Source organism: Ovis canadensis, chromosome 14, assembly GCF_042477335.2.
Source record: "Ovis canadensis isolate MfBH-ARS-UI-01 breed Bighorn chromosome 14, ARS-UI_OviCan_v2, whole genome shotgun sequence".
In the NCBI taxonomy this organism is placed as follows: Eukaryota; Metazoa; Chordata; class Mammalia; order Artiodactyla; family Bovidae; genus Ovis; species Ovis canadensis.
Genome location: NC_091258.1, coordinates 57,024,962 through 57,049,557, shown reverse-complemented (window position 1 = coordinate 57,049,557; position 24,596 = coordinate 57,024,962). Strand labels below are relative to the sequence as shown.

Genomic DNA, 24,596 nt, shown 5'->3' with positions numbered 1-24,596 from the left:
CCCCTGAAGTAGAAGCGCCAAGTCTTAACCACTGGACCACCAGGGACGTCCCAACATGAGGGTTTAAAACTCCGGACCTGATTGGTCAGGGCGCAGCCATTAGTGGTTGCCTGTTCTAGAGCATAGTCTTCAGTAATACAGGAATGATCTTCTGCGCTTTGACCATGGCCGCGTTTCAGAGCTGCAGTTAAGTTCTTCTCTAATCTGTCCCTGCTTTGCCAGGGCAACTGACGGTGTGGTGTGGATTTTGGAGGGTACAGATGGGTCTGCAGGGTGCGTCTCCGTGTCGGGAAGGCTCCAGGTGGTCTGGGCAGGCCAGACAGAGCAGGCCGGTCTCCAGGGGCATTCTGGCTCCGCAGCAGAGAGCTAGCCCCTCGTCTCTGGCAGACCTGGCTCCCCTCTGTGCCTGCCCCATCTGGCCTTTCCCTCCCCCTGCTCTGGCGTGACCTTCTACTAGTCTGTGTGTCCCAAGCCTTTGGGAGAGAAGGCGACAAGTCGGGGACAGGGCAGTGGAAGGGGTGGGCTGTCTGGGGCTGGAGTAGGGAGCAACTGGATCTGATGTGCAGAGCTGATCAGACACTCCTGATCGATAGGGCAGGAGCGAGGCTGGCAGGATTCCCTGGCCTTTGAAATCAAAACTCACCAGCCTGAACGTTTGACCTTCAGCTCCTCAGCTTCCTTCTGAGTCTTTCTCTGATGGCTTTTGAAAATCCTGCTGGCAGATACTGCAATCCAAAGTCGCCCAGGGAAACAGCACCCCCATCTTCACATTTGCTGCTTCCTGTATAAACAGCCTGTCCTGTCTGTCATCAAGGCTTCAAGACGTGAGGGGCCCGCGGGAGCTGGGGGCTCAGGCTGTTCCTCACCCTGGGCCGTTGTGGGGACGGGAATGTGGTAGCTTCTATTTTGTTTTTATTTGGCATTTTTGCTTGTACAAGTCTGGTGGGTTTTTTGATGTGAGAGTGTTTCCTGTCATTTCTGTCAGAATCCGGCTCAGCTGATGGCAGTTTTGGCCCCCGGGGTGTCTGGGGTCCTCTGAGCAGGTGGGAAATTGGCACCCTGGGAAAGCTTCAGCACGGATGAAGGGTGAGCGACTCTGGTCCCGATTGGGGGACCCCTTCTAGGACCTCAGCAGCCTGGCTGTGTTCTGCTCCCACCCCTGGCTGAGACCTCTGGCTTGAACGTGAGAGAGTGTGGCTGGCCTGGGCTTTGTAGGAAGGAGGGAGCTGTGTCTGGGGCTGAGGCTCTGCATGTGGCACTTCCTGGTGTGGGAATTGACGTGTGTATGCTGTGTGCTCTGGCGTATGTGATGTGTCTGCAGCGTGTGTGGTGTGTGTGATGTGTCTGCAGCATGTGTGGTGTGTGTGATGTGTGTGGGTCTGTGTGCAGGGTGTATAGGGGGTATATGTGGTGTAGTATGTGTGTGGGGTGGTGTGTGTGTATGTGTGTGTAGGGTGGATGGCGTGGGAGTGGGTTGCGGCATAGTATGTGTGGTGCAGTGTGTGTGTGTTGTGTGGTTGTGGTGTGGTGCGTATGTGGGGTGTGTGGGGTGTTTTCACAGCCCCTGCCCCCCACCCCGTACACACAGCTGGGTCACAGGATGATGGCTGCCTCAGCCTGTCTGGTGGCCTGGTCCTGGCTCCCCTGTCTTCAGGGTAGTGATGGCGGGTGCAGGCCTCCCAGAGGAGGAAGACCAAGGGAGTTCCTTTGGCTCTGACCCCAGGCGGTTCGTGAGGAACCTGACCCCAGGCAGCCTGAGGCCTGGCGAGGGCTTTTGCTGGGACACTCAGCCGGGCTCCTCTCCATCACCTCTGCTCCCGACACCAGCCTCCCTGAGAAGTGCCGCCCTGCCCCCAGGATCAGTGACCCACACTCTGGAGAGGCCTGCTCTTCTCTCTCAAGCTAACAGAACCCCGACATGGTTGCCCCCTTCATTCCGGAGCTGGTGTGGGGTGCTGGGCCATGAGCAGGAGGAGAACAGCTGCAGGCAGGCTCCAGCCCCTGGATGTGGATGCTGACGGCTGTAATTCAGCCCTGTTACTGGTTCATTAGTCACATGCAGGTGGTCAGCTTGCCAACTAGACCTGTGCTTGGAAGTTATATTTTCTAGAGGGTTCCACTGTGTCTGCCCCATGGGCATTAGTTGAAACTTTCCTTCTCAGGGGAGGCCCCACACAGGGTGTTGGCACTCACCATGCCCGCCCAGACCCTGAGTTCTAGGAGAGGCCTCCCCTGTAGCCTGCTGGGCCCAGCTGCCATTGGAGAAGAGAAGGCCTGCATGGGCCGGGACTGCAGACACCGGGTCCTTCCTGAAGATGTGAACCCCTTTGAGGGGGGCCCTGCCTCCTCTCTCCTGCTAGAGCTTCCCCTTCCTTTTCTGTAAATTTTTTTTAATTTTAATTTTTTTATTATTAACTTTTTAATACCAAAAATATTTTGCATTGAGGTATAGCTGATTAACAATGTTGAGGGAGATTCAGGTTGCCCCTTCCTTTTGAAGGGAGAGTTTCTGGGGTGGGGTTGGCTTCCTTGCTGGCCCAGTCTCTCGCATCCAGTTGCTGCCACTTGGATCTCCCGTATGACGGGATCTGGCCAGAGCTGCTCTGCTGGGCTCCAGACTGCAGTCAGGGCAGCAAGCACCTCTCTGTGTGGCCGCGGCCAGCCCAGCGCTCAGTGGGCATGGTGTTGCCCAGTGACCTCTCCTGCAGGGCTTGTGTGGATGTGCCAATCCTTCTCCTGTGAATCCCTCTGGTGGCTGGCTTGACATGGTGGCCTGCACACTTATCTCTTACGGTGCCATTTAAATGATTTTTACTAGAATTGGCCCCAAAACATGAAAAATAAGTACTATTCAAACTTAACTATCCCTGTCCTTTAGGAAGAAATGGCATGCTAAGTGCCAGAGAAGATGCAGTTGGTCATTCCTGCTGGAAGCCAGGCCTGTGGCCAGTTGGGTGACTCGGGGCCCTTGAGGCCCACGTGCACTCTGGGCTTGTCGAGGTGGGCCGAGGGCGTTTGGTGGGGCTAACTCCCGGGCTCGCTTCCTCCTGGGCATCGGAGCAGCAGCATCTGGCTCTCCCGTGGGCTGGCTGGCCCCTCAGGGCTTTGGCTCCCGTGGCAAGTGGAGTGGCTCATCGCTGGTAGGTGAGGGCTGGACAGGCCAGCACACAGCCCTGGGCCGCCCATGGGGTCACAGCTGCCTGTGCTTCTCTCTCCTTTACTCCCTCCTCTGCCCTGCTCCACCGGTTCCTCCCTGTTAAGACCTTGATCTCAGGCTGAATACATGGAGGTGTTCCCAGGCCTCAAGTCCCCTGGGTTTCTGCTGAATCCCGATTGCCAAGAGCCACCCCACCCCACCCCCCACCCCAGCCCCGCACCTGGGCAGGGCCAGCAGGAGCATGGTTCCTGAGGTGTCCCTTGGCAAGATGACTTGGAAGACCTGGGGGTGGTTAGAGTCCCTGACAGGAGGTGAGATGAGAAGGTCGGTGTACAGGCTAATGGCTGAGACGGCCCTCTGTCGGATCATCGAGGCCGGCCTCGGAAGCAGGCCCTTAGCTCTTCCTGACTCTTCTGGGAGTTTGCTTTTGATGCCTGTCACAGCTGGAGCAGATGGAGTGATGGGGGCCCATGGGTGAACTGGGGACCCACCGAGGATGTTGAGTGTCCGTCCTTAGCTGGGGCTGGAGTCACAGCAGTCAGCAGGAACATGGTGATAACACCAAGGTCCTACTCTTTGCCCTTCTGGCCTGTGCTTCTGTGTGTGGCTGCAGGGTCAGCTGTGCTAAGAGTGTCACCCCTTGGTAGCAAAGGGTCAGCAAGCTCTTGGCAGTAAGCCTTGGAACCAGGGCCTTCAGTGTCCACGCAGGGCGCTTGTCATCAGTTCCTGCCCCATGTAGCTGCTATGGTCGGTGCTAACGGAGGCACCAGACTTTGGCCATTTACCTTTGAGTCCTGTCTCAACCACAGGAGCTGATGCAGTTGGATCGTGCAAGTTTAATTAATGATGGGAGCTTGACACCCAGTGCCCACGTCAGAGAAGCCAGAAGGGAGGTGAAGCAAAGAGGGTTCTGGAACATGGAGCTGCCCATTGCCAGGGACCACTGTCTCCCCAGCCCAGCAGGCCCCCTGGGGCTGTGAGTGCCCTTCTGCTAATCCCCAAGGCCACCTGTCTGTCCCTGGATCATGCTCTGTGTTTCCTGGCCACAGTCTGGTCTGGGATGCCTGTTTGGATGGAAGGAAGATTCTCACCCAGAGAGGGGATGGGAGTCTGTTTTCTAGGTAGTGATGGGGTATGTGGGGCTTGCTCTCAGAGGCGGTCGTCTCCAAGTGCCCTCTCTCCCTTATCCCCCGTGCCTTATCCTCCCAGGCACACTGTCCCTGGCACCTCCCCCTGCCTGTCTGCTCATCCTTGAAAGCCCAGGAAACACACTCTAAAAGCCATCTGCTGCTTCCTCTGAGGCCTCCTTTGGAGCTGACACTTGGTGACTAGAGTACCACACATCGCAGGCAGGAGAAGGGTGAACCCCCGAAGCTGGTGCAGTGCCCAGGCATGGATGGCACAGGACAGTGTGTGTGTGTGAGACTAGACTTGGGTTGGACGCCCTTCTCCTGGGTAGCTAATGCTCTTGATGTGAGCTGTGTCACCAGCAGTGACATTGATTCATTTTCCCACCAAGAGGCTGGGGGGTGGGGGTGGTGCTTGCTGGACCCTCCAGCCCTGCCCAGCACAGCCATGACCACAGTCAGCACACACGTGACCATGAGGTGGGCAGGGGCGACTCAGCTACCTCCACTCTGGGTCTTTGTCTTCTCACCAGATGATTTTTTAGGGACGATGAGTAAGCTTGAGTGTTTCTCATCACAGTGAGTAATACTGTTATTGACTTCTTTAAAATGTTAATTTTTAATTTTTAAACTTTCCTTTAAAGAGGCTCCGTGGGGGCCTGGGAGGCAGCTTATTTCACTCCTCAAAGAGTAGGGTGTGCTGGCGGGCTGCCCCATGGACTCTTCCTGGCGGGTGGAGGGAGGGCCTTCCGCAGCTACTTGCTGCAAGCAGCGAGGGTTACAGACTCAAAAGAAGAGCAGAGGTTGGCTGGGAGAGGTGGAGGGAGGCAGGCGGGGTTCAGCAGTCTCTCTGTGGCCCAGTGTCCTTTGCCCCCCCTCCCTGAGTCTGTGTTGGGCAGACTGGCTTGGTGCCAAGTGCTGGATAGGGTAGGAATGGGCCCTAGACTTGGGGGTGGGAAGGCAGCCGGGGCCCAGCCAAGGCCAAACCCTGACCCTGGCCTTCCTTGTGCTTCTTTTGAGGATCCACTCCAAGGAGCACTTCAAGGAGAAGTACGCCGTGAATGACGTCCAGTACACAGACGAGGTCAGTAGTGGCCGACCCCTCCCCCTGCCGCAGCCTGGCTTGACATCTCGGGACAGCATGGTCCAGCTACCAGCTCCCTTAGCAGTGCCAGAAGCGTCTGGTACCTGGGAGGTGGCTGCTGAGCTGCTCGGGGGAGGCTATCACTGCGAAGGTCTGATCAGGCTTGGCTGGGCCTTCACGTGTCGGGAGGCCCTTTCGCAGGCCCTCATCAGCTACAGATGCTACTATCAGAAAAGCCCTAGGCTGCGAGAGGCCTGTGGGGCGGGGTGGACTTGGAGGTCCCCTGGCTATACTTTTATTTATTGGCTGTGTCACACAGTGTGCGGGATCTTAGTTCCCAAACTAAGGATGGAACCCGGGTCACGGCAGTGAAAGCATGGAATCCTCACGATTAGGCCACCAGGGAACTCCCCCCAGCTTTAACCTTCTTCCCAGTGTGCTTGGCCAGGAGTGTGTGGCCAGGATAGGGATGCAGCTGTCTTCCCGGGGCTCTGAATCTGTCCCCAGTCCAGGCAGTCGGAAGGGGTTGCCCCGACTTCCACTGCTCTTAGAGCAGGGGAGGTGCCCATGCTTAGATCCTCTCCTTTGGTGGGTGTGTCCCTCCTGCCTTTGTAAACTGCACTGTAACATTATTGCCCTTTGGGACCTTGACCTTCTTGGTCTCCTGGGTGTGAAACCTGGAGGTGGGCAGCCTGGGTTGGGCCCTGGGGCTCAGCCCACCGACTTAGAACCTCCCAGCCACAATCTGATGGTTTTGCTTCTATGACCAGGAGGTGGGCAGTGGCAGGAAGAAGGTGAACTCAGTCCCACTTACACTGTGATTTCTGGAGAGAAGGAGAACTGGCCTCTTGATGAGGTAAAACAGAAGCGGTCTCGAGTGTCAGGACAGGGAAGCCTGTAATGATGGTCTAGGATTATAGCCCCATAGACCAGCTCATTCTGAGTCTGTGTTTAGGAAGCAGAATCTTCAGTGAAGGTGTCAGTGGAGTTGAGAGCAGGGAACTTTCTGCAGGGCCCCCCATCATCTGTGTCATTGGCTTTGTCGTGCCTGTTACTGCTGTGGATCTTACTGGAAATGAGGGCTCCTGTGGACTGGGGGACAGGTGCTTCACTGCGGCAGCAACTGCGGGTTCTAGGAACCTCAGTAGCTCACACAGATTCCCTCCTCCCTCCGCCCTGTGCTGTGGGGGCCAGAGTCTCACCCTGATTAGAGGAGGAGGCCAAGGCTCCAAGCAGTGAAGGGCCTCATCCGCAGCCCCACCAGTGTGGAGTACCAGACTTGGATGTGACCTCAGAGCCTGTGGACCCCAGAGGCGTACCCTCCACCCCCGCCTGTGCCCTGTCAGAAGTGAGCAGGTGCTGCTGGACACACCTGTAGAGCTGACAAGGCTCCCAAGTGCCTTGGATTTTCTGTGGCTTGAGTTGGAGCCCAACCAAAGTACAGACACCTGAGCTGGGAGGCACTTGAGGTGCCCGGGGCTGCTCTGTCACGGACAGTGACAGGAAGCCCTTTGTGTTGGGCCGGTTCTATGAAGCTCGGCTCGATCTAGCCCTCAGACAGCCTTGGCCGTCTGCACAAATCACAGACAGGAAGCAGCTGACACTTGTCTCCTCTGCAAGAAGGCAGGAAGCCCCCACCCCAGGCCGTGGCCTGTCACTTGATACCACATGCAGGTGGCCGATGTAGCAAGCCTGGCTGCCTAGTTCCCCTCCTCCTATCGGTGATCCTGAGTTTAATTATTGAGAAGGTCGAGTGAATGGTGGCTCCCCTGAGAGGGTGGGGCTCAGGAAAACCTCGAGAAGGGGTCGGCATTGCCGTCAAGGTGCAGTGCAGAGGCTGTGTCCCTGGTGATGGGCGCTGGCCTGGCAGGGGGCAAGTCTTGTGTCCTCTTTCGTGGCACCAGACGGGTGTTGCCAAGGTCAATGACGCAGATACAAGAGACCCTGGTGGCAGCCCAGTGGCTGTAGCCCCCGTCTCCCCACCTCAGTGGGTAAAGGTATCAGGGAGTGGTGTGCCCCCGATCGCTCTGTGGGACCACTGGCCCCAGGTTACCGGATGCCCAGTTCATGAGTCGATGCACATCCGCGTTGTTTGTGGTCATTCCCCACATTTAAATTTTGGGAACGATTTGAACATTTTAAAGGCATTGCTGCATTGAAAAACCATTGTGCAGCCCTGTTTCAGACTGCCATGAAAAAGGTTCATTTTCTTTAAAAAGCTTTGCTTTTTGCACAGTGAACCCAGCTTCCTGGAGCAGGAGGAGCTTGTTTTGACAGCACTGGTCCAGGATCATGCAGCCCCCTTTTCTGGATCGTCACCCTTGAAGAGTGGCCAGCAGGCCTGGTGGAAGCCTTGGGTGCGAGGGTGCAAGAGGGAAGCCTCTGGCTGTCCCCAGGGAAGGATCCTTGTCCACAGGGCTCTGAAGCATTCTGTGTTTGCTGTCCACCTCAACCTGCCGGAGAGGCCAGGCTACCTGGGAAACAGGTGCTGTGGCATGAAGCAAGGCAGGGGTGTTTAACAGCACTGGTTTGTGAGAGCTGGTGGGTCCCCAGTGACCGCTGCTCCATGGAAACGAGGCCCCGTGTGGCCGGAGCTGTGTCATCCTGTATGTGGAGTGGCATTTCCGGCTGGTGACGCATAGCTGCCTCCCGCCACCTTAATTTCAGAGGCGTGGAATCAGGGTGAGGGTGTAGCAGTAATGGATCTCCACGGGGAAGGGGGGATGCAACTGCCCAGCTTGGGGAGGTTTCACAGCCGCAGAAGTAAGCAGAGCCCACTCAAGAGGTCGTGATCAATAAAAGACGCTGTCCTGCCAGGACCATCAGACGCCTGGCCCTCCACGTCAGACCTCCTCCATCCGTCTGCTCCTTCTCCTCCATTACCCCCCCACCGGCATATCCTGAGTCGTAGCTGAGAAGAAAACCAGCAGCCAGCACATTTGTCATCCTCCTCCCCTCTCCCAAGGACAATAGCGCCTACAATCCCCAAGTGCCCGCTTGCGCTCTGGCTCTGCCGCAGCAATTGACAGACCCGCTCCACGCTGATGAATGTAGACCCTTCAGTTGCCGTAACAACACACGCAGGGCCGACAAGCACAGCTCCGGTTCCTTCTAATGAGCCGCCCCCTCCTCAAGGAGGGCCTGGGGAGTGTCAGTGACTCAGCGTGCTGTGGGGCGTGCAGCTCCAGGGCCGGGCTTCAGTCATTCTCAGAGCAGTTACTGAGCAAACGAGGAGGGCCTGGGGAGATGGAGCATTGGTGGGAGGGTTGTTGGTACACATCTGGGACTCATCAAAATCTTGACAAAGCGTGGGGCTTGTCAGACAGCAGTTTCCCTAAATCAGTTTTGTTTTTTTTAAAGAAAGCCTTATTTTTAAGGTAATTTATTTTAAAGAAATAAAGACTCTATACCAGGATGTCCATCGTCGTGATTTATAATAATCATTAGAAATAATGTAAGTGCCCACAGAGGAATGAGTAAATAAACTATGCCAGCTCTGTTAAGAGACTAGGACAGGACACAGCTCTGCGCTCTGCTGTCTTTTAACTGGTGGACCTGGGCAGATGAAGTCTTAAGTTTTTTATTGTATTTTACTGTTTATTTTGGGGCTTCCCAGGAGACTCAGTGGTAAAGCATCCACGTGTCCATGCAAGAGATGTGGGAAGAGATGTGGGTTTGATCCCGGGGTCGGGAAGATCCCCTGCAGAAGGAAATGGCAACCAACTCAAGAATCCTTGCCTGGGAAATCCCAGAGGAGCCTGGCAGGCTACAGTCCCTGGGGTCAGAGAGTCGGAATCGACTGAGCAACTGAGCATGTGTGTGCGCAGCGTTTCTTTATTTGGCTGCATCTGATCTTGGTTGCATCACACAGGATCCTCACCGTGTCATGCAGAGTCTTCTCTGCGGTGCATGGACCCTCTGGCTTGTGGCGCGAGGGCTCTGGAGTGCGCAGGCCCAGTAGTTATGGCTCATGGGCTTTGTTGCTCTGCAGCATGTGGGTGGGATCTTAGTTTCCTGACCAGGGATTGAGCCCACATCCCCTGCATTTCAAGGCAGGTTCTGGGGTCACCAGGAAGTACCCCTTAAGCTTTTTCACTAGTGAACCCTGAATTTGCAGCACTAGCTTCATGGGAGGTTACATGAGATGAGTCTGCAGTGACTGACGCAGGCCATAATCGAGGTCTCCCTGGACGTTTACCACCCCCCTCGGTAGTGACTGGTAAAAGTGGCACGTTTGAAGAATATTTAATGACAGGAAATAAGCGAAGCGTGTAACTTCATATGATCCAGACGTCATTACAGATCTGTTTTTATGTGCAGAGGTAAAAAAGTCTCAGGGGATGGTTTTGTAGGTGTATTTTATGTTTTTTTATAGTTTTCAGTATCTTTCAGATTTTCTCTGGGAGCCTCTCAGTATTAAAAAGCATATATATTACATATGTCAAAGCTTATCAAAACATGAGCTTCAAATAATGTGCAGCGTAGAATATGTCAGTGATGGCTCCATAAAGCAGTTGAAACAACAAGCAAATCCCTCTCGCTCTCACCCTGTGTCAGAGTGTCAGAGTTTACAGTGGGAGCGTGGGGAGGGGGCTCAAATACAGTGGGAGCTGCCGTGGCCAAGATGCAGAGTGGACTGAGGGGTGGAGCCAGGAGAGGAAGCATGTGGTCCCACTAGAGTGGCAGGCACCTTGGATGTCATGGCGGATGCAGTGTGATGGGCATGTTGCCAGGGGAATGAGGGCTGTTAGGGGGCAGTAGAGGAGGGAGTGAACCGATCTGCCTGGGAGGGGACGGGGACCTAAGTTTTGAGTACAAATTGAGGAAGCAGCTAAGATGGGGGAAAGTGTGCCAGGCAGTGGTGAGAGCTCAGGCACAGGCATGGGGATGAGCCTACATGGCAGGGATGGCGGTGGGGTGGTTGAAGGGGGTTGGTTAGGAAGCCGCCAGCAATCAAGGGCCTGAGTGGGCCATGGAAGGGATGGAGTGCAAGGATGTGGGGTCGGGAGTGGCTGAGTCCATGTGGTCAAGGAGATGAATGGGGGCTGGGAGGCGGGTGTCCACCCAGGGGACCAGAGCCGGGTGGGTCCGGTGCCTAAGAGCTGGCTGGAATGCGTCTTTTGCAAGGGACCAGGCAGATGAACAGAGGTGCTGCCCTTGGTGGGCGGGTGGGTCTGGCTGTTTGGAGTTGGGGTCCATGTGGGTCCCAGAAGCTGGGCAGCACATGGGGAAGCATGCCAGGTTTAAGCTTGAACCCTTCTCTGCCCCCTGATAGCTCTGTGGCTTTCTGAAGTCCTTATTCTCTGTAAGGTTCCCGTTTGAAGGATGTGCTTGATCAGTGTGAGTTGTCAGCCCTTAATAACCCCGGTACGTCACCTCCATTAGGCTTCATGCGGTGGCACTAAAGTGGATGTTTTCTTTCTGACCTTTCAGATCGCCAGTGTTCTGACATCCCGGAGCCCCTCTGTGCTCCTCACTTTGGTAAGTGGCTGGTGTTGAAGGACCAGGCAACGTCTGTGTATGGAGAGGGGCTCTGGGGAGCCGCTTGACTCTGCAGAGGTCAGGGCCCTGGGGTGGGATGGAAACCAGAGAACAGCAATCACTGGTGATCAGTAGCGACACCTCGGTCTGGGTTACCAGTCGAGTCCAGGATCACACCCTCTGTTCTCCAGTTACCTTGGGCTGCGTCCTGTCCTGAGGCCACTGTGGACGAGGCGCTGAGCGTGCTCCAAGAGTTAAAACCCGACTGGAGGATGTAGTTGGGTCAGGTTGAGCTCTCGGGGTTTGTTTATCAATTTGCTTCCACCCTGTGTCTCCCTCATTGTTGATATAATTTGGAAAAACACACCCTTCGCATCAGCCCATGAAGGTGCTGGGCTGTGTGGCGTCAGATTTTGGACCCGGGGGGCCGAATGATAGAGGACCTGCAGCAGCCTGCGGCTGGCAGGAGTGCACAGTGCCTCCCAGCGGGGTGGGAATGCTGGGGCTGTGAAACGGCTCCAAGAAGAAGCCTGCCTTCATGCGCTTCTTCAGCCTTGGGGAGCTTCCAATATGAAGAGTGTACAGAAAGTGACCCTTCTCTCCTTTGTTAATTGATTTTTACAGGAACAGTTTTTTCTAGGTTATTTTTGTTAGCACTTCGCATGGTCTCTTTTTTCCACGCTGCTGTTTTGATGGCTGAGAAGAGAAGTTAAGATTGTGGTCACAGGGGGTCCAGTGTGTTTTATTTGGAGGGACGCAATCAGACATCCACCTGAAGGTCTTGAGGAAGAATTAAAGGGGGATTTAGAAGGCCTGGCCTCTCTGGGGACAGCACATTTTCCTCTGAGTCTTTTGTTTTCTCTTCTTCCCCGTCTGAGTTCTACTTGGAGTCTCCTTACAATTAGGGAAAGGAGAGGAATGTAGCAGAGTCCCAGCGTCACCGGGAAAGTCCCATCCCTCCGGAGTCGGGTCACACCGGCATCTCTGGCAGGGTCAGATTTGACAGTGTTCTCGGGACACTGTCTGTGAGGGGTGTTTGTGCACACACTCGTGTGCAAGGGAGATGGGCCAGGCTTGGGAGCGGGGGCTTATGGTCGGAGGTGGTCCCAGGCAGCCCGAGCCGGGGTCAGCAAAGTGCTTGGACTGAGGAGACCTTGGTTTCCTCTGCTTTTCAAGCTACAGCAAAGAAAGGAGGGTTGCCCTTCTGCTGGGGCCTGGCCTTTCAGGAAGGGATGGGTTGGCTGGGCCAGGGTGGGGGCTCCCGGTCCTTACCCAGTCCCACAAGGCCCCGTGTCGCAGGCCTTTGCCCTCACTCTCCGTCTCTCTCCCCAGCGTGGCGTCAACACCGACAGCGGCAGCATCTGCAGGGAGGCCTCCTTCGAGGGCATCAGCAAGTGAGTCCTGGGGCCCCAGGACCCGTCTTCCTATTCCATCAGCTCACATCTTTCCCCGCAGGCCTGACCCAGTCTATTTATATAAACTAGACACAGAACACACAAGCAGGGGACTTCCCTTGGCGGTCCATTGGTTAAGACTCCCTGCTTCCAGCGCAGAGGGCATGGGTCCTATCCCTGATCAGGGAGCTAGATCCCACATGCCGCAGAGCATGGCCAAAAAGTTGAAAAGAAAAAATAAAAACCAGAAGGATATTTATAGAAAGGGGCTCAATTTGGTACTTTTGAGGAAATGCTTAGAAAAAAAATTTTCTTACATTCAGTTCAAGTTTGACTTTAAGGACTGACGCTACTTCCCCATGGAGCTCCATCACCAAAGCACCAGTGACCGAGTGCTTAGGGAGCCCTGGCCTCCGGGCACACTCAGGGGGCCGTGCACACTCGGGGCGGAGCACACGCAGCGGGCGGCTGTTTTCCCTCCAGGGACCTGCTCTGACCTGTGGTCTTCTCTTCATTCTTATCAGCCCCCTCCACTCACTCCTGGCTGATGAACCTCCCCCAGTCTGGCTCACAGGTTTCTTCTGTGCCCCCTGCTGCCCCAGTCCCGGGCAGGGGCCCCTGCCTTTCCTGCCCTCACTCACAGTGTAGCCCCAGGCGGGGCCCTGGAGCCCTGCTCCCCTCTTTAGGCCTCTACACACAGGAGGGCAGATGTTGGACACAGAGAGCCCGCCTTACCACCCTCACACCCTGGCTCCCCAAAGAATGTGGCCAGCCAGCCACCCTTGTGTCTCTGGGCTGGCTGCTGGCTGGCCCTGGCACGGGGGTATCTGCGGGGCCCTAGGCTGCAGCAAGCGAGCCCTTGAGGAGAGCACCTACCCCTCAGGGCTGCCGAGTGTGGCCGGCTCGCTGGCCTGTTCCTCGGGCCCCAGCCCTTCCTGCACCTCCCGTGCTCTGCACCAGGGCGTCCCCTGTCGTCCTTTGGTGGACTGCGGCGGTGGCAGAGGAAGCGCCTTATAACTATGTATGAGCCCGAGCCATGGGAGTTTGTGCGTAAGTGTGATGTCAGGTGATTAGCAGGGATTATGAGCTCATAAATATGTATCACTTCCCCCAACGATGAGAGCGGCGGGGTCGGGGGAGCGGGTATCAGGTTTGCTGCTTTTCATTGCATGAATCTCCGCATCCTCTCGGGAGTTCCCAGAGCGGCCTTCCTCCCACACCAGCGGTGATTAGCCCAGCTCATTGAGATGCTGGCCGCGGAGCCGCCATCTCTTCCCCAGGCCCTTGAGAGGGTAGTGCGGGCGCAGCCAGCTGCTTCCCGTCCCAAGCCTCCCCTGCTCCCCCAGCGCCGCCCGATGCCAGAGCTCCCATGCCCTGTTCACCTGCCTCTGCCAGCACCATGGAATATCTCTGGTCCCGCGGGCTGACCCCTCTGGCCTCAGCGTGGGTCACTCCCTCGTGGGGAGGGCCCCAAGCTGGGAGGAGGGAGGGCTTGCCACGTGATGAAATGAGACCCCACTCATCCAGAGCCTGGCATGGAGCCAGTGCTTAGTAAACAGTTACTCATGAGCAAACCCCATCATGCCCCATTGCCTCTACAAGCCTCAGTTTCCCTAGCTGTGTAGTGGGCCAGTGGACTTCACGATCTCTGATGACAGGATTCCCTGATGTCAGTGAGCTGTTGGGCTTCTCGGCTGTGGGCTCTTTGCTTGCCCAGCCCCTGAGCCGAGGTCTCTGCTGTGGAGATTGCCTCCTTAGCACCCTGGGCACAGGTGGTAAGGCTGGAGTGGCTCCTGGCTACTCCCTAAAGTTTAGGGGGAGAGGCAGGGGACCCTAGCAACATCATCACTGTCAATGAGCAGTGAAAGCTGAGGCCCCCTCTCCACTCCCCTGGGAGGATTCCCGCTGTGGACCAACCCCTCCCTCCATGGAGTAGACCCAGCCTCTGTTCCCTCCTGCCCCCGGATTCCCCACAGTCCCTGCCAAGAGCCCAGAGGAGCCTGTGCTTGGCTACCTCACCGTGGGACTCTCTTTGGAGAGCCAGGACCTGCCTTATCTCTGCACATGCTCTCAGGCACTAGGTGGGTCCTCTCCAACCCATGGTCCAGTCCAGACAGGCTGACTATGGGCTACTCCCCAGGCCCTTCACTGCCGGGCTGAGTGCCACCCCCACGCTGGGGGGATTCATGCCCATGCCCACGTGGCAGCAGAGTTTCCTGACTTAGCTGCAGGTGAGAGCCCTCCCTGCCTTGGGGTCCCCAGGCCCACCTGCAGTGCTCACCCTTGGGCCCCACACCCCAGTGTGGCACCCTTCATGTAGCTCTGCCCTCAGGGAGTTGCTCCGTTTGGGTGCCCTCACCCCGCACGCCGTGGTCACCGACCTCTGGTCCCCTGCCAGTGCCTTCCCTGTGGAAAAGTCATGTTCATCTTCCTGGGGTCTGGGTGCAGTCCAGCCCACTGCCAGCACTCTAGTTCCTCCACCTCTCGGACCCTGTTGCCGGGCTGGAGGGGCCCTTGTCCTCCAAAGCTCAGTGACCGAGTTCACCTGCCTGCTGCGAGCCTCTCCAGCTGTTTTCGGGGATAATAATAGCCTGTTTCCTAAGCAAGATGAATCTTGCTGTCGTCCTAGTTTCCAGTATTAAGCTGCTTCTATCCTCGGTCACTTCTCACCGCCCTAATGAAGTGGCTCATTCCTGGAATTTTGTTTTTAACCATTTTGAACTTCTCTGTAAACCCTCCCACCTTAGATCCTTATTTGACCTCTGGCAGAAGTTCAGGATCTGGCCTCTCAATTTGTCCTAATGGGCCACCTGCTGCCACCTTGACCCCTTGACTTGGGGTAGGAGGGAGCTTGCGGCGGAAGCCTCACCTGTCCACCCTTGCCCAAGCCTCCTGGCCCTGGTCTAGCCGAGTGGTCGGCCTATGACCTTGTCTCCAGGTGTGGCTCCTCAGGGTTGCCTGCCTCGGGCCTGTCACCTTGTGGGGGTGGGGGTGGGGGGCTGTGGGTTTGATCCTGGGAGCCTTTAGGCCTCCCTCAGCCTTCCCAGGTCAGGGCCAGGCCACCTGCGGCCCACAGCAGGGTTTGTGCCAGGCATCACAGTGGTGGCATCGGCAGAGGACAGGGCGCAGGGAGGCAGGGGCGGGTTGGGGGTGGTAGACGTGTGCTGGGATCTTCCCATGGCCTGGGGCCCCTGGGACTCATCAGGGAGGTACCCTCTGCTTCTGGGACACTCCCCACCCTCATGGGCTCTGGTGGGCTTTGGTTTTTTTTTTTTTTTTTTTTTACATAATTATGACATGCTCATGTAGAGAACTCTTAATGCAGAGGCTAAAGCAAAGTGGGGCTCTGTCCTTCCTGGGGAGGAGGGTGTGCTGTGCTGGGCTGAAGGGAGCAGGGTGGGGGCAGGCCTCCTGCTGAGCTGGACTCCGGCCCAGGCCATAGCTCCCACGAAGGTATAGGAGAAGCAGGCCCCAAGGGGGTTCTGGACACAGGATAGGGTCCAGCGTTCATTGCCAGGTGCTGGTGAGGGCAGGGCCAAGGCTGGTGTGTGGAGAGGACAGCCCTGCAGTAAACACGGCTTCTTCCCGTGGGCCGCACATACCACTGTGGCCTGCCGTAGAGGGTTCCTGCACCCTGGGCGCCAAGGCAGACATGGTAAGTCTGTTAGCAATCTGAGAGGGCAGACTTGATTTTCCTGAGAAACAGACCCCAGCTGTTAAGGGAACGAGGTTATCTGTGGGGGGGCCACCTTCTTTTCTGGAGACCGTTGCTTCTGAGGCAGGCAGGCTGCCCAGGAGCCCCGGGCGGGGGCCATGAGTACAGAGCGCTTTGTTTCATGCCATTGTCTGACAGAGAAATATGGTCGATATTTTATATCAGCTGGTCGTTGTGGATAAGCATATTTCTTATCTTTTGGCATTTACTTAAATTGCCTTGCGTACTTGAAGACAATCGGTTACAAATTAATTCCATTTAAATAAGTAGTTAAATATGAAATTGCTGAATTCGGGGGTCATTAATGCAGGAATATTAATGTTCAGAGATGTGAATTTTTAAACCCAAGAAGTAGAAGGACATTATTAAAACTTGACAGTAACAATAAAATGCCAGTCTGTGATGTGGGGACCAGTGGCTTTCTGGTTCCTGTTAACTTATGTATCAAGGCAACAGTTCAGATTGAGGTTCTGGTTACGGCTTGTGGAATTTCCATGAGTCTCCTGAAGAGGCAAGAGCCCGTCCCAGCCCCCAGAGTTGGTGGAGTGGGAGGCCTGTTCGGGGCCTGCTCTCCATCCTCAAGTTGGAAACTGTAGGGAGGAGTCTGGGGGCTGGGGCAGGGCCGGCTGGGCCCCTACTGCTCACTTTGCATCATCTAGCCCACAGGTGGAGCCCACCAGGGAGGTATCCTCTGCTTCTAGGATACTCCTCACCCTCATGGACTCTGGTGGACATTTTTTTTTTTAACATAATAATTACATATTCCTTGTAGAAAGGTCTAATTAGCACAGAGGCAAAAGCAAGGAGCGTTCCAATTTCATGACCCTGAGTTAAAAATTGATTCTTTAGTGAACGTCTTTTGGACTCTTACGTGTGTGTCTGAGTGTGTTTCCCTGAGTGTTTTTGTGTCTGAGTGAGCCTGTGTGCGAATCTGTGTATTTCAGTATGTGTGTATATTTGGACCTTTGTTAGTCTAAGTGTATGCCTTTGTGTGTCTGTGGGTATTTGCCCATGTCTGTGAGTATACATCTGTCTGTGTCTGCGTGTGCCTCTTTGCTAAGCAAAAGCCTGCCTGTGTGTGTGTCTGTGTGTTTGCATCTGGGTCTTTGTGCTGGGTCACCTTGCTGTTCGTATGTGTGTGTGAGCACATGTGTATGTGTATGTATGTTTTGTCATGTGAGATTTTATTGGCATGTTTGGCTTTTGAAGAGATAGGCCCTTGCTTTTCCCAGCATCGAAGTGACATTTGGCGGAATGGGAGACGGAGTCTCTATTGCCGTCTTTATTTATGTCATGTGCTCCTCTGTTCTTCACTCTGCGCCGCATTGGCTGTCTGTGGTTGCTTTGATATTTCACAAGTAGGGCTTGATTCTGCAACATTTTGCTTGGCTTCCCAGAAAGTAGTCTTATTTTTCTAGTTAGGGATCCTGAAAGGTTTCATACTGTGGAAACCTCTCAGCCTGCTAGTGCCTCCTTCTCGCTCCTCTCCCCTTTCCCTTCTTCAGCCAGGAGTGGGGTACTAGCTACACAACCAAGGCATTAGATAGGTGCTTTCAAACACCCGTCATTGAGGCCCCGGAGAATTCCTGATTGGTCACAATCCTGTATGCCCTGTGTGCAACCTCCTAGCTTGAGATGGAGCAGGACTCGGAATCCCGAGGGTCAGAGGCCTGCCGAGGCTTCTCTGCTGAGGCCCATACATTGTGCTGGGCTACACTGCACTTCCCCAGCTGTCTCACTGACAGCTTGAGCTCTGAGTCATATGTGACACCAGTGTCAGGGATTTGCCCCAACCTGATCTTTTTGTTTCTCGGGTTCCCTTTCCAGTTATGTTCTTTTTATCAAAGAACAGCTTGGTTTTTCTCAATTACGTGTTTGCTTTCTATTTCATTGATTTTCGCTTTGAAACGTTTCTGATCTCTTTACATTTTGTTTGGTCTTTCTCTAGCTTCTTGAGAAAGAAGGCATTTCTGGGATAGAAGCTTGGATCACTGGTTTTCAATTGTTCTTTTCTACTATCTACATTTAGAGCTTTAAATTTTCCTCTAAGCACTGCTTTAGCTGCAGTTCACCAGTTATAATATTTCATGTTTTTAGTTTCTAATTTTATTATTATCTCTTCTTTGAAGAGTAGATACTTAGAAGTTTATTGCTTAATTCTTGATTTTCGATTTTACATTTTTCTTTCTGTTACTGATTTCTAGTTTAATTCTGTTGTAATCAGTGAATGTGCTCTGTGTTTCAGCCCTTTGAAATTTGTTGAAACTTTCTACACATGTTCATTATGATAAATGTTTCATGTGTACTTAAAGAGAGCATAGTCGACAGCACGTAGGCTGTAATGTTCTGTGTATGTCAATGAAGTTAAGTTGATTAATTGTATTGTTCATATCTTCTGCACTTTTACTGATTTCTCTGCTTATTCTGTTCTCAGAAGAAGTATGTGAAAATCTCAAACCATTCTTGTCGATTTATCTGTTTCCATTTCTGTTCTGACAAGTTTTATAAATCAGTTTTATTAGAATAAAATTTGCATGTAATAAAATTAATTGTGTATATATTCAGTACGTTTTTAAAAACAGCTTTGTCAGGATATAATTCATATACCTTCCAATTGACTCACTTGAACTATAGAATTAAATGCTTTTTGTATGTATATAGATTTGTGCAACCATCATCACAGTCAACTTTAAAATATTTTCATCATCCATAAAGAAACCCTATATCCATTAGCAATCATTCCCTTGCCCACCACTAATCTACTTTCTATCTTTGTAGATTTGCCTACTTTAGCGTTTGATATAAATGGAATCCTGCAATACATGGCCTTCTATGTCTGGCTTCATTCACTTACTGTGTTTTCAGAATTCATCCATATTGTAGCATGAATCAGTACTTTGCTCATTTTTATGGCTGAAAAATATTCCAGTCTACGGATGTACTGGTTTCTGTTTGCATAGTACATCTTTTCCTACCCTTTCACTTTCATCTTGTGTCTTTAAGTCTAACGTATCCCTTTAGGGCATATAGTTACTTTTTTGCATCTATTCTGTCAATCCTTGTCTTCTAATTAGAAATTTTAATCCATTTACATCTAAATTACTGATAAGGAAGACCTTTTTTATGCCGTTTCGTTTTTAGTTTTGTGTGTCATATATTGTTTTTACTTCTCAGTTTTTCCATTACTCTCATTCTTTGTGTTTGAGGTTTTTGCAGTATTCAGTTTTGAGTCCTTTTTTATTTTGCTTTCTGTATATTTTAGTTATTTTCTCAGTGGCTACCCAGAGGATTACAAATGACCTCTTAAACGTATAATAATATAGTTTGCGTTAATAGCAGCTGGTTTCAATAGTACACAGAAACTATGCTCTCTTCCTTTGTGCTGTTATTGCATGCAGATTGCATCTTTATACATCTTGTGGTGATCTACACAGGTTTATAATTATCGCTTTATGCAACTGTCCTTTAAATCAGATAGGAGAAAACTAGGACTTACAAACAAAGAATGCATTTACGCTGTTTCTGTACTTACCTATGTAATTAACTTCACCCCTGCCTTTTTTCTTCTCATCTGGATCCTAGTCACTCTCTAGTAACTCCTTTCATTAAAGTCTGAAAGGTCCCTTTTGATATTTCTTGTAGGCTAGATCTTCTAGTGATGAATTCTCTCAGTTGTCATTTATCTGGAGCTGTTTTAATTTCTCTCGTTTCTGAAGCATAGCTTTGCTGGATATGGAATCTTGATTGACAGATTTTTTTTTTTTCTTTCTCTGTCATCTTGTATTTTGTCTTCTGGCCTCCATAGTTTCTGATGAGAAATCAGCCATTAATCTTATTGAAGATCCTTTGTATGTGATACATTGATTTTCTCTTACTGCTTTTAAGATTTTCTTTTGACAATTTGATTATGTGTCTGGGTGTGGATCTCTTTGAGTTTATCCTACTTGGAATTCATTAAGCATTATGGAAATTAACACTGGTGTTTTTCATTAAATTGGGAAAGTTTTTGGCCATGATATTTTCAAATATTCTGCTTCACTATCACTCTCCTTTTCTTCTGGGACTTCTGTTATATATATGTTGGTACACGTGATGGAAGCGGCTATGCTACCTGTCTGTGAGGGTGGAAGATGGTGTTTTGCAGCCAGGCAGCTTGTTCTCTAGCCAACTGCGCCTGGAGAGCATGGCCTGAGCTGCCACGTCTGCTGCAGGAAGTGAGCAGCAGGCCTGCTGTTGTCCAGAGAGTCATGAAGTTAAAGTTCTCTTGACCAGATCTCCTCTTGGTGTGTCTTTTACTCACTTATTTGCTTATTTTTGGCTGTGGTGCGTCTTCGTCGCTGCACAGGCTTTTCTCCAGCTGTGGCTAGCGGGAGCTACTTTCTAGTTGTGGTGCACGGACTCCTCATTACGGTGGCTTCTCTTACTGCAGAGCATGCACTCTAGGACACTTAGGCTCACTAGTTGTGGCTCCCGGGCTCTAGAGCATAGGTTTAATAGTCGTGACACACAGGCTTAGCTGCTCCGGAGGATGTGGGATCTTCCCGGATCAGGGATCAAACCTGTGTCCCCTGCATTGGCAGGTGGATTCTTTACCACTGAGCCACCCGGGAAGCCCTCTTGATATGTCTTGAATGAAGTATTTCTTGCTGGGAGATGAGTAGACCATTGAACTAATGGACTTGTTTTCTCTCTGTAGGTTCAATGTCAACAATACCATTCTTCATCCAGAGATCGTGGAGTGGTGAGTATGGCTTGTGGCGGTTTGTTGTGCTCAGCCCAGGAAGGGGAGAGACCCCGCTGTTCCCACCCACCCTGTCTCAGGGAGCCCCTCAGACAAGCTGGTCCCTAGAAACTCTTCTCTCAGCCTCTTCTGCTTTGTTCTTTTTGTCAGTTGGTCTGTTTTTCCAGAAGGGCACAAGTCATTGAATGTCAATTGTATTTCTCGCTTTCTTTATTTAGAACTTTTAAAAAAGAAATTCTACCATAATGGAGCCAAACTTACATAGCTCAGTTGAAGTCAGTAGTGAAAGGGATAAAAATAGACATCACACGTAATTGCATTACTCAAAAGGTAAACATGCTTTCCTCACGTCACATGTATGTCTTGACTCGTTGGCCTCCTTCCTATGGGTCTTATGTTGCCTGCTTTATTCCCTGGCTGGTACTGGTAGCCCCTACCTGCCGTGTTCTTTCTGTGGGGTCACAGCGGGGCGAGGTGCCTCCATTTGGGTCCCAGAAGAGCCCCTTCAGCGCTGATTGCTGCCAGTTTTCCTAGGCTATCGAGTTGCTCTTGGATAGCACTAAAACCTGTTTTATTTGTGATATGGCTGCACTTACCGTGAAGGTAGGAGAGAGGAGAGGCAGGGCCTTTGCCACATCATCCCCTGACTGCGAGGTGTGTGGCTGCCTCCCGTCTCACCCTAAGGCCGTTCGTCAGGTTCACCGTCTGTCTGGGAGACCGCGCTCATCTAGTCTTGGGGCTTGGCCACACTGTGGCCTGAGGGTGAGCACGGGTCGGCTCCTGAGGTTGGGGGCAGTGTAGCGCCGGGGGGAGGGAGAGCGTGATCCAGGCCAAGGGACCACTTGTTGAAAGGCTGGAGATGAGAAAGCTTGGTGGCTCCGTGTGGCCAGCCTAGGGACACACACTGTGGAAGTGGCCCCTGAAGTTGGTCAGAGAGACGGGCAGGGGCCGGGCGGCCCGTGCTGTCTGCCCAGACTTTGTCTTGAGACAGTAGAACCAGGAGAGTAGTGGGATCAGGTTTGCAATTTTTTAAGTCATGGGGCAGAGATGGGAGCAGGCTGCCAGCTAGGAGGCTGCTGCAGGGTCCAGGTGGCTGGGGGGGGTGGTGGTGGGTAGGGGGCAGAGTTGAGAGTAAAGGGCGGGCAAACAGAACGCTCCTGAGAGGAACTGGCCTTGATGCCCGAGTGAAGAGCACAGTTGAAGGTGACTCTGGGTTTTTGTCCTGATTAGCTCTGGGTATTGTGTCACTGAGAGGGCGCCAGTGCTGTGCCAGTTGAGGGACTGTTTGTGGTGTGTTGAATTTGAGGCAGGTGCCGGTGGGAGAGAGCTGAGCCAGGGGCGAAGATCTGAGGGCTGTCAACTGGCATCGGTACCAACCCTTGGGAGAGCTGGGGGCGGGCGGGCCAGCAGCTCTGTTGGCAGCCCTGGCCCAGTGCCCAGCCCGGCCACACACTTGGAGCATGAGGGCCTGTGTCCTGCCAGTTCACAGCCACCTCTTCTTGTTTTTTTTTTTTTTTAAATTTATTTAAAAAATATTTATGTATTTATTTGGCAGCGCCGGGGCTTAGTTGCGGCAGGCGGGATCTCCCTTACAGCATGTGGAATCTTTAGTTTCGTCATGCAGGAGCTGTCAGTTGCAGCATGCGAACTCTGAGTTGCAGCCCGTGGGACCAAGTTCCCTGACTGGGAATTGACCCCAGGCCAGCTGCACTGGGAGCACAGAGTCTTAGCCAGTGGGCCACCAGAGAAGTCCCCATCTCTTCTTGTTTTTATGAAGTAACATGCCCGGCCCTTCTGTAACCCGCAGCTGGCAGAAGAATAAATCCTGGATGCCCAGGAACCGTATCCACTCCTCCCCGTGACATCCCTCACAGCTGCTGACACTCCGGATGCTTTGGAGGCCAGGGCTGGGTTGTGCACCTCGCATCTCCCGAGGGACAAGTCATTAGTTCGTAATCTTGGAACAAGCGCACTTTAATTCTAGTGACATTTCCAGTGCTCTGAGGTAGATCCTGCACTGATAAACTACTTCCCGGTCTTATTAAAGCCTTTAGCAGAGAGGACTTACGTGGCATTTGATGGCCATGGAACTATTTTAGAAATGTCACACCATGCTTACGGCCTCAGGGGTGTGTTTAGCAGCGTGGGTTCCGGCCTCTGTAGTGACTGTGGTCATTCTTGGCGGGCTCTGTGGGAGTCACCACCCTCGCCCTCCTCTCTGGTCACTGACGGAAGGACTCTGGGTGGGACGGCTGGCAGGCCCCTCATTTACAGGAGAGGCTGGCCTTCCGTGGTGTTAAATTATGGCTCACTGGTGTGTCTTCGGGCTCTTTGTCCTGGCTGCTTTCACCACCCTCTTTCTCTCGGCCCCACGGAGAGAAGTTACCTGGGTTGATGGGAAAAGTGTCCAGTCAGGCATATCCAAATTCTATCCCCAGCCCACCCCTATATGCCCCCTCGCCCCCCCAGGAAGTTACTTTTGTGAGCCTCAGCTGCTTCATCTGTAAAATGGGGATACAATGCCTAACTAACAGCATGGACGTGAAGATGCCTGCTGCCTGACAACTGCCACAGACCAAGTGGCTTATAAGCAACTCTGAAGACGGAGGTTCAAGGCCAAGGCCCGGACCCACTGTCTGGCTCATAGACGGCGTCTTCCTGTTGTGTCCCCAGATGGCAGAAGGGGTAAAGGAGTCCTCTAGGGTGTCTTTCATAAGGGTGCTAATCCCCATTTGTGAGGGTTCCACCCTCATGACCTAAAGCACCCCACAAAGATGCTACCCGTAAAGACCGTCGTCACGTTGGAGATAGGTTTCAGCCTAGAAATTTGAGGGGAGCACAGCATTCAGTGCATAACACATCACACCTCAGTTTCCTCCACTGCAAAGTAGACGTGGTCTCCCTTGGTGAATGGCTCAAAGTCTGAGGGCGAAAGTCAAGTGACACCACATCCTAATAGCAATGGCGGTCGCTTTCTTCTTTGGCTGCGCTGGGTCCTCATGGCAGCCCACAGGCTCTGTAGTGTGTGGCACCTGGGCTTAGTTGCCTCCCAACGAGTGGGAATTATGGCTTCCCAGGTGGCACAGTGATAAGGAATCTGTCTGCCAATGCAGGAGATGCAGGTTCAGCCTCTGATTTGGGAGGATCCCCTGGAGGAGGAAGTGGCAACCCACTCCAGCATTCTTGCCTGGGAAACCCCATGGACAGAGGAGCCTGGTGGGCTCCAGTCCATAGGGTTGCACAGAGCCAGACATGACTGAGCAACTGAACACGCACATGTGGAATCTTAGTTCTCTGACCAGGGATTGAGTCCACGTCCGATGCATTGGAAGGTGAATTCCTAACCCCTGGACCACCAGCTGGCACCTTTTGAGGCTTCCTGTGTGCCAGGTGCTGTGCAAAGCACTCGACACCCATCACCTCACTTGAAGAGACATTTTATTTATGTTATAAGGTAGGACTCTGATCATCCCCATGCTGCAGGTGGGCAGACTGAGGCACAGGGAAATGATTTGCCCAAGAAAAAGCCCGGAGCTGAGCCCAGGCCAGTGGCTCCAGGCTCAGATACCACCCCTTGTGGCTCTGAGGAGCATCCTGTGCTGTGCAGGTGTCTGAGTGTCAGCCGCTATCAGTTGGTTCATTCTTGCCCACCTAACCTGCTCGGAGCCCCTGGAATAGATCTCATGTGAGGCTAGGGTGTGGTGGGGTGGAAGAACCACACCCTGCCACCCATGCGCACCCCAGCTCCCAGATGGCAGCTGGCCTGGGGATCTGGGATCCTTCCCGGAGCCAGTCTGATTCGGAGGCCTCTCCTAGCACAGGAGAAGCTTCCCTACCCATTTATGTTTGGGTGTCATTCACTTCCTTGCTGTGACTGCTTTTATTGTTTTCTATTCA

The 24,596-nt window shown here is 53.0% G+C and overlaps 1 protein-coding gene across 1 annotated transcript in view; it reads left to right on the top strand.

The window, feature by feature from the left end:
- Positions 1 to 24,596, top strand: part of PEPD (peptidase D) — a 120,020-nt gene that overhangs the window by 12,787 nt on the left and 82,637 nt on the right. The window contains exons 4-7 of the mRNA XM_069550313.1: positions 5,305 to 5,368; positions 10,802 to 10,849; positions 12,182 to 12,243; positions 20,655 to 20,699. Coding sequence (XP_069406414.1) covers positions 5,305 to 5,368; positions 10,802 to 10,849; positions 12,182 to 12,243; positions 20,655 to 20,699 — 219 coding nt within the window. The remainder of the gene's footprint in view (positions 1 to 5,304; positions 5,369 to 10,801; positions 10,850 to 12,181; positions 12,244 to 20,654; positions 20,700 to 24,596) is intronic.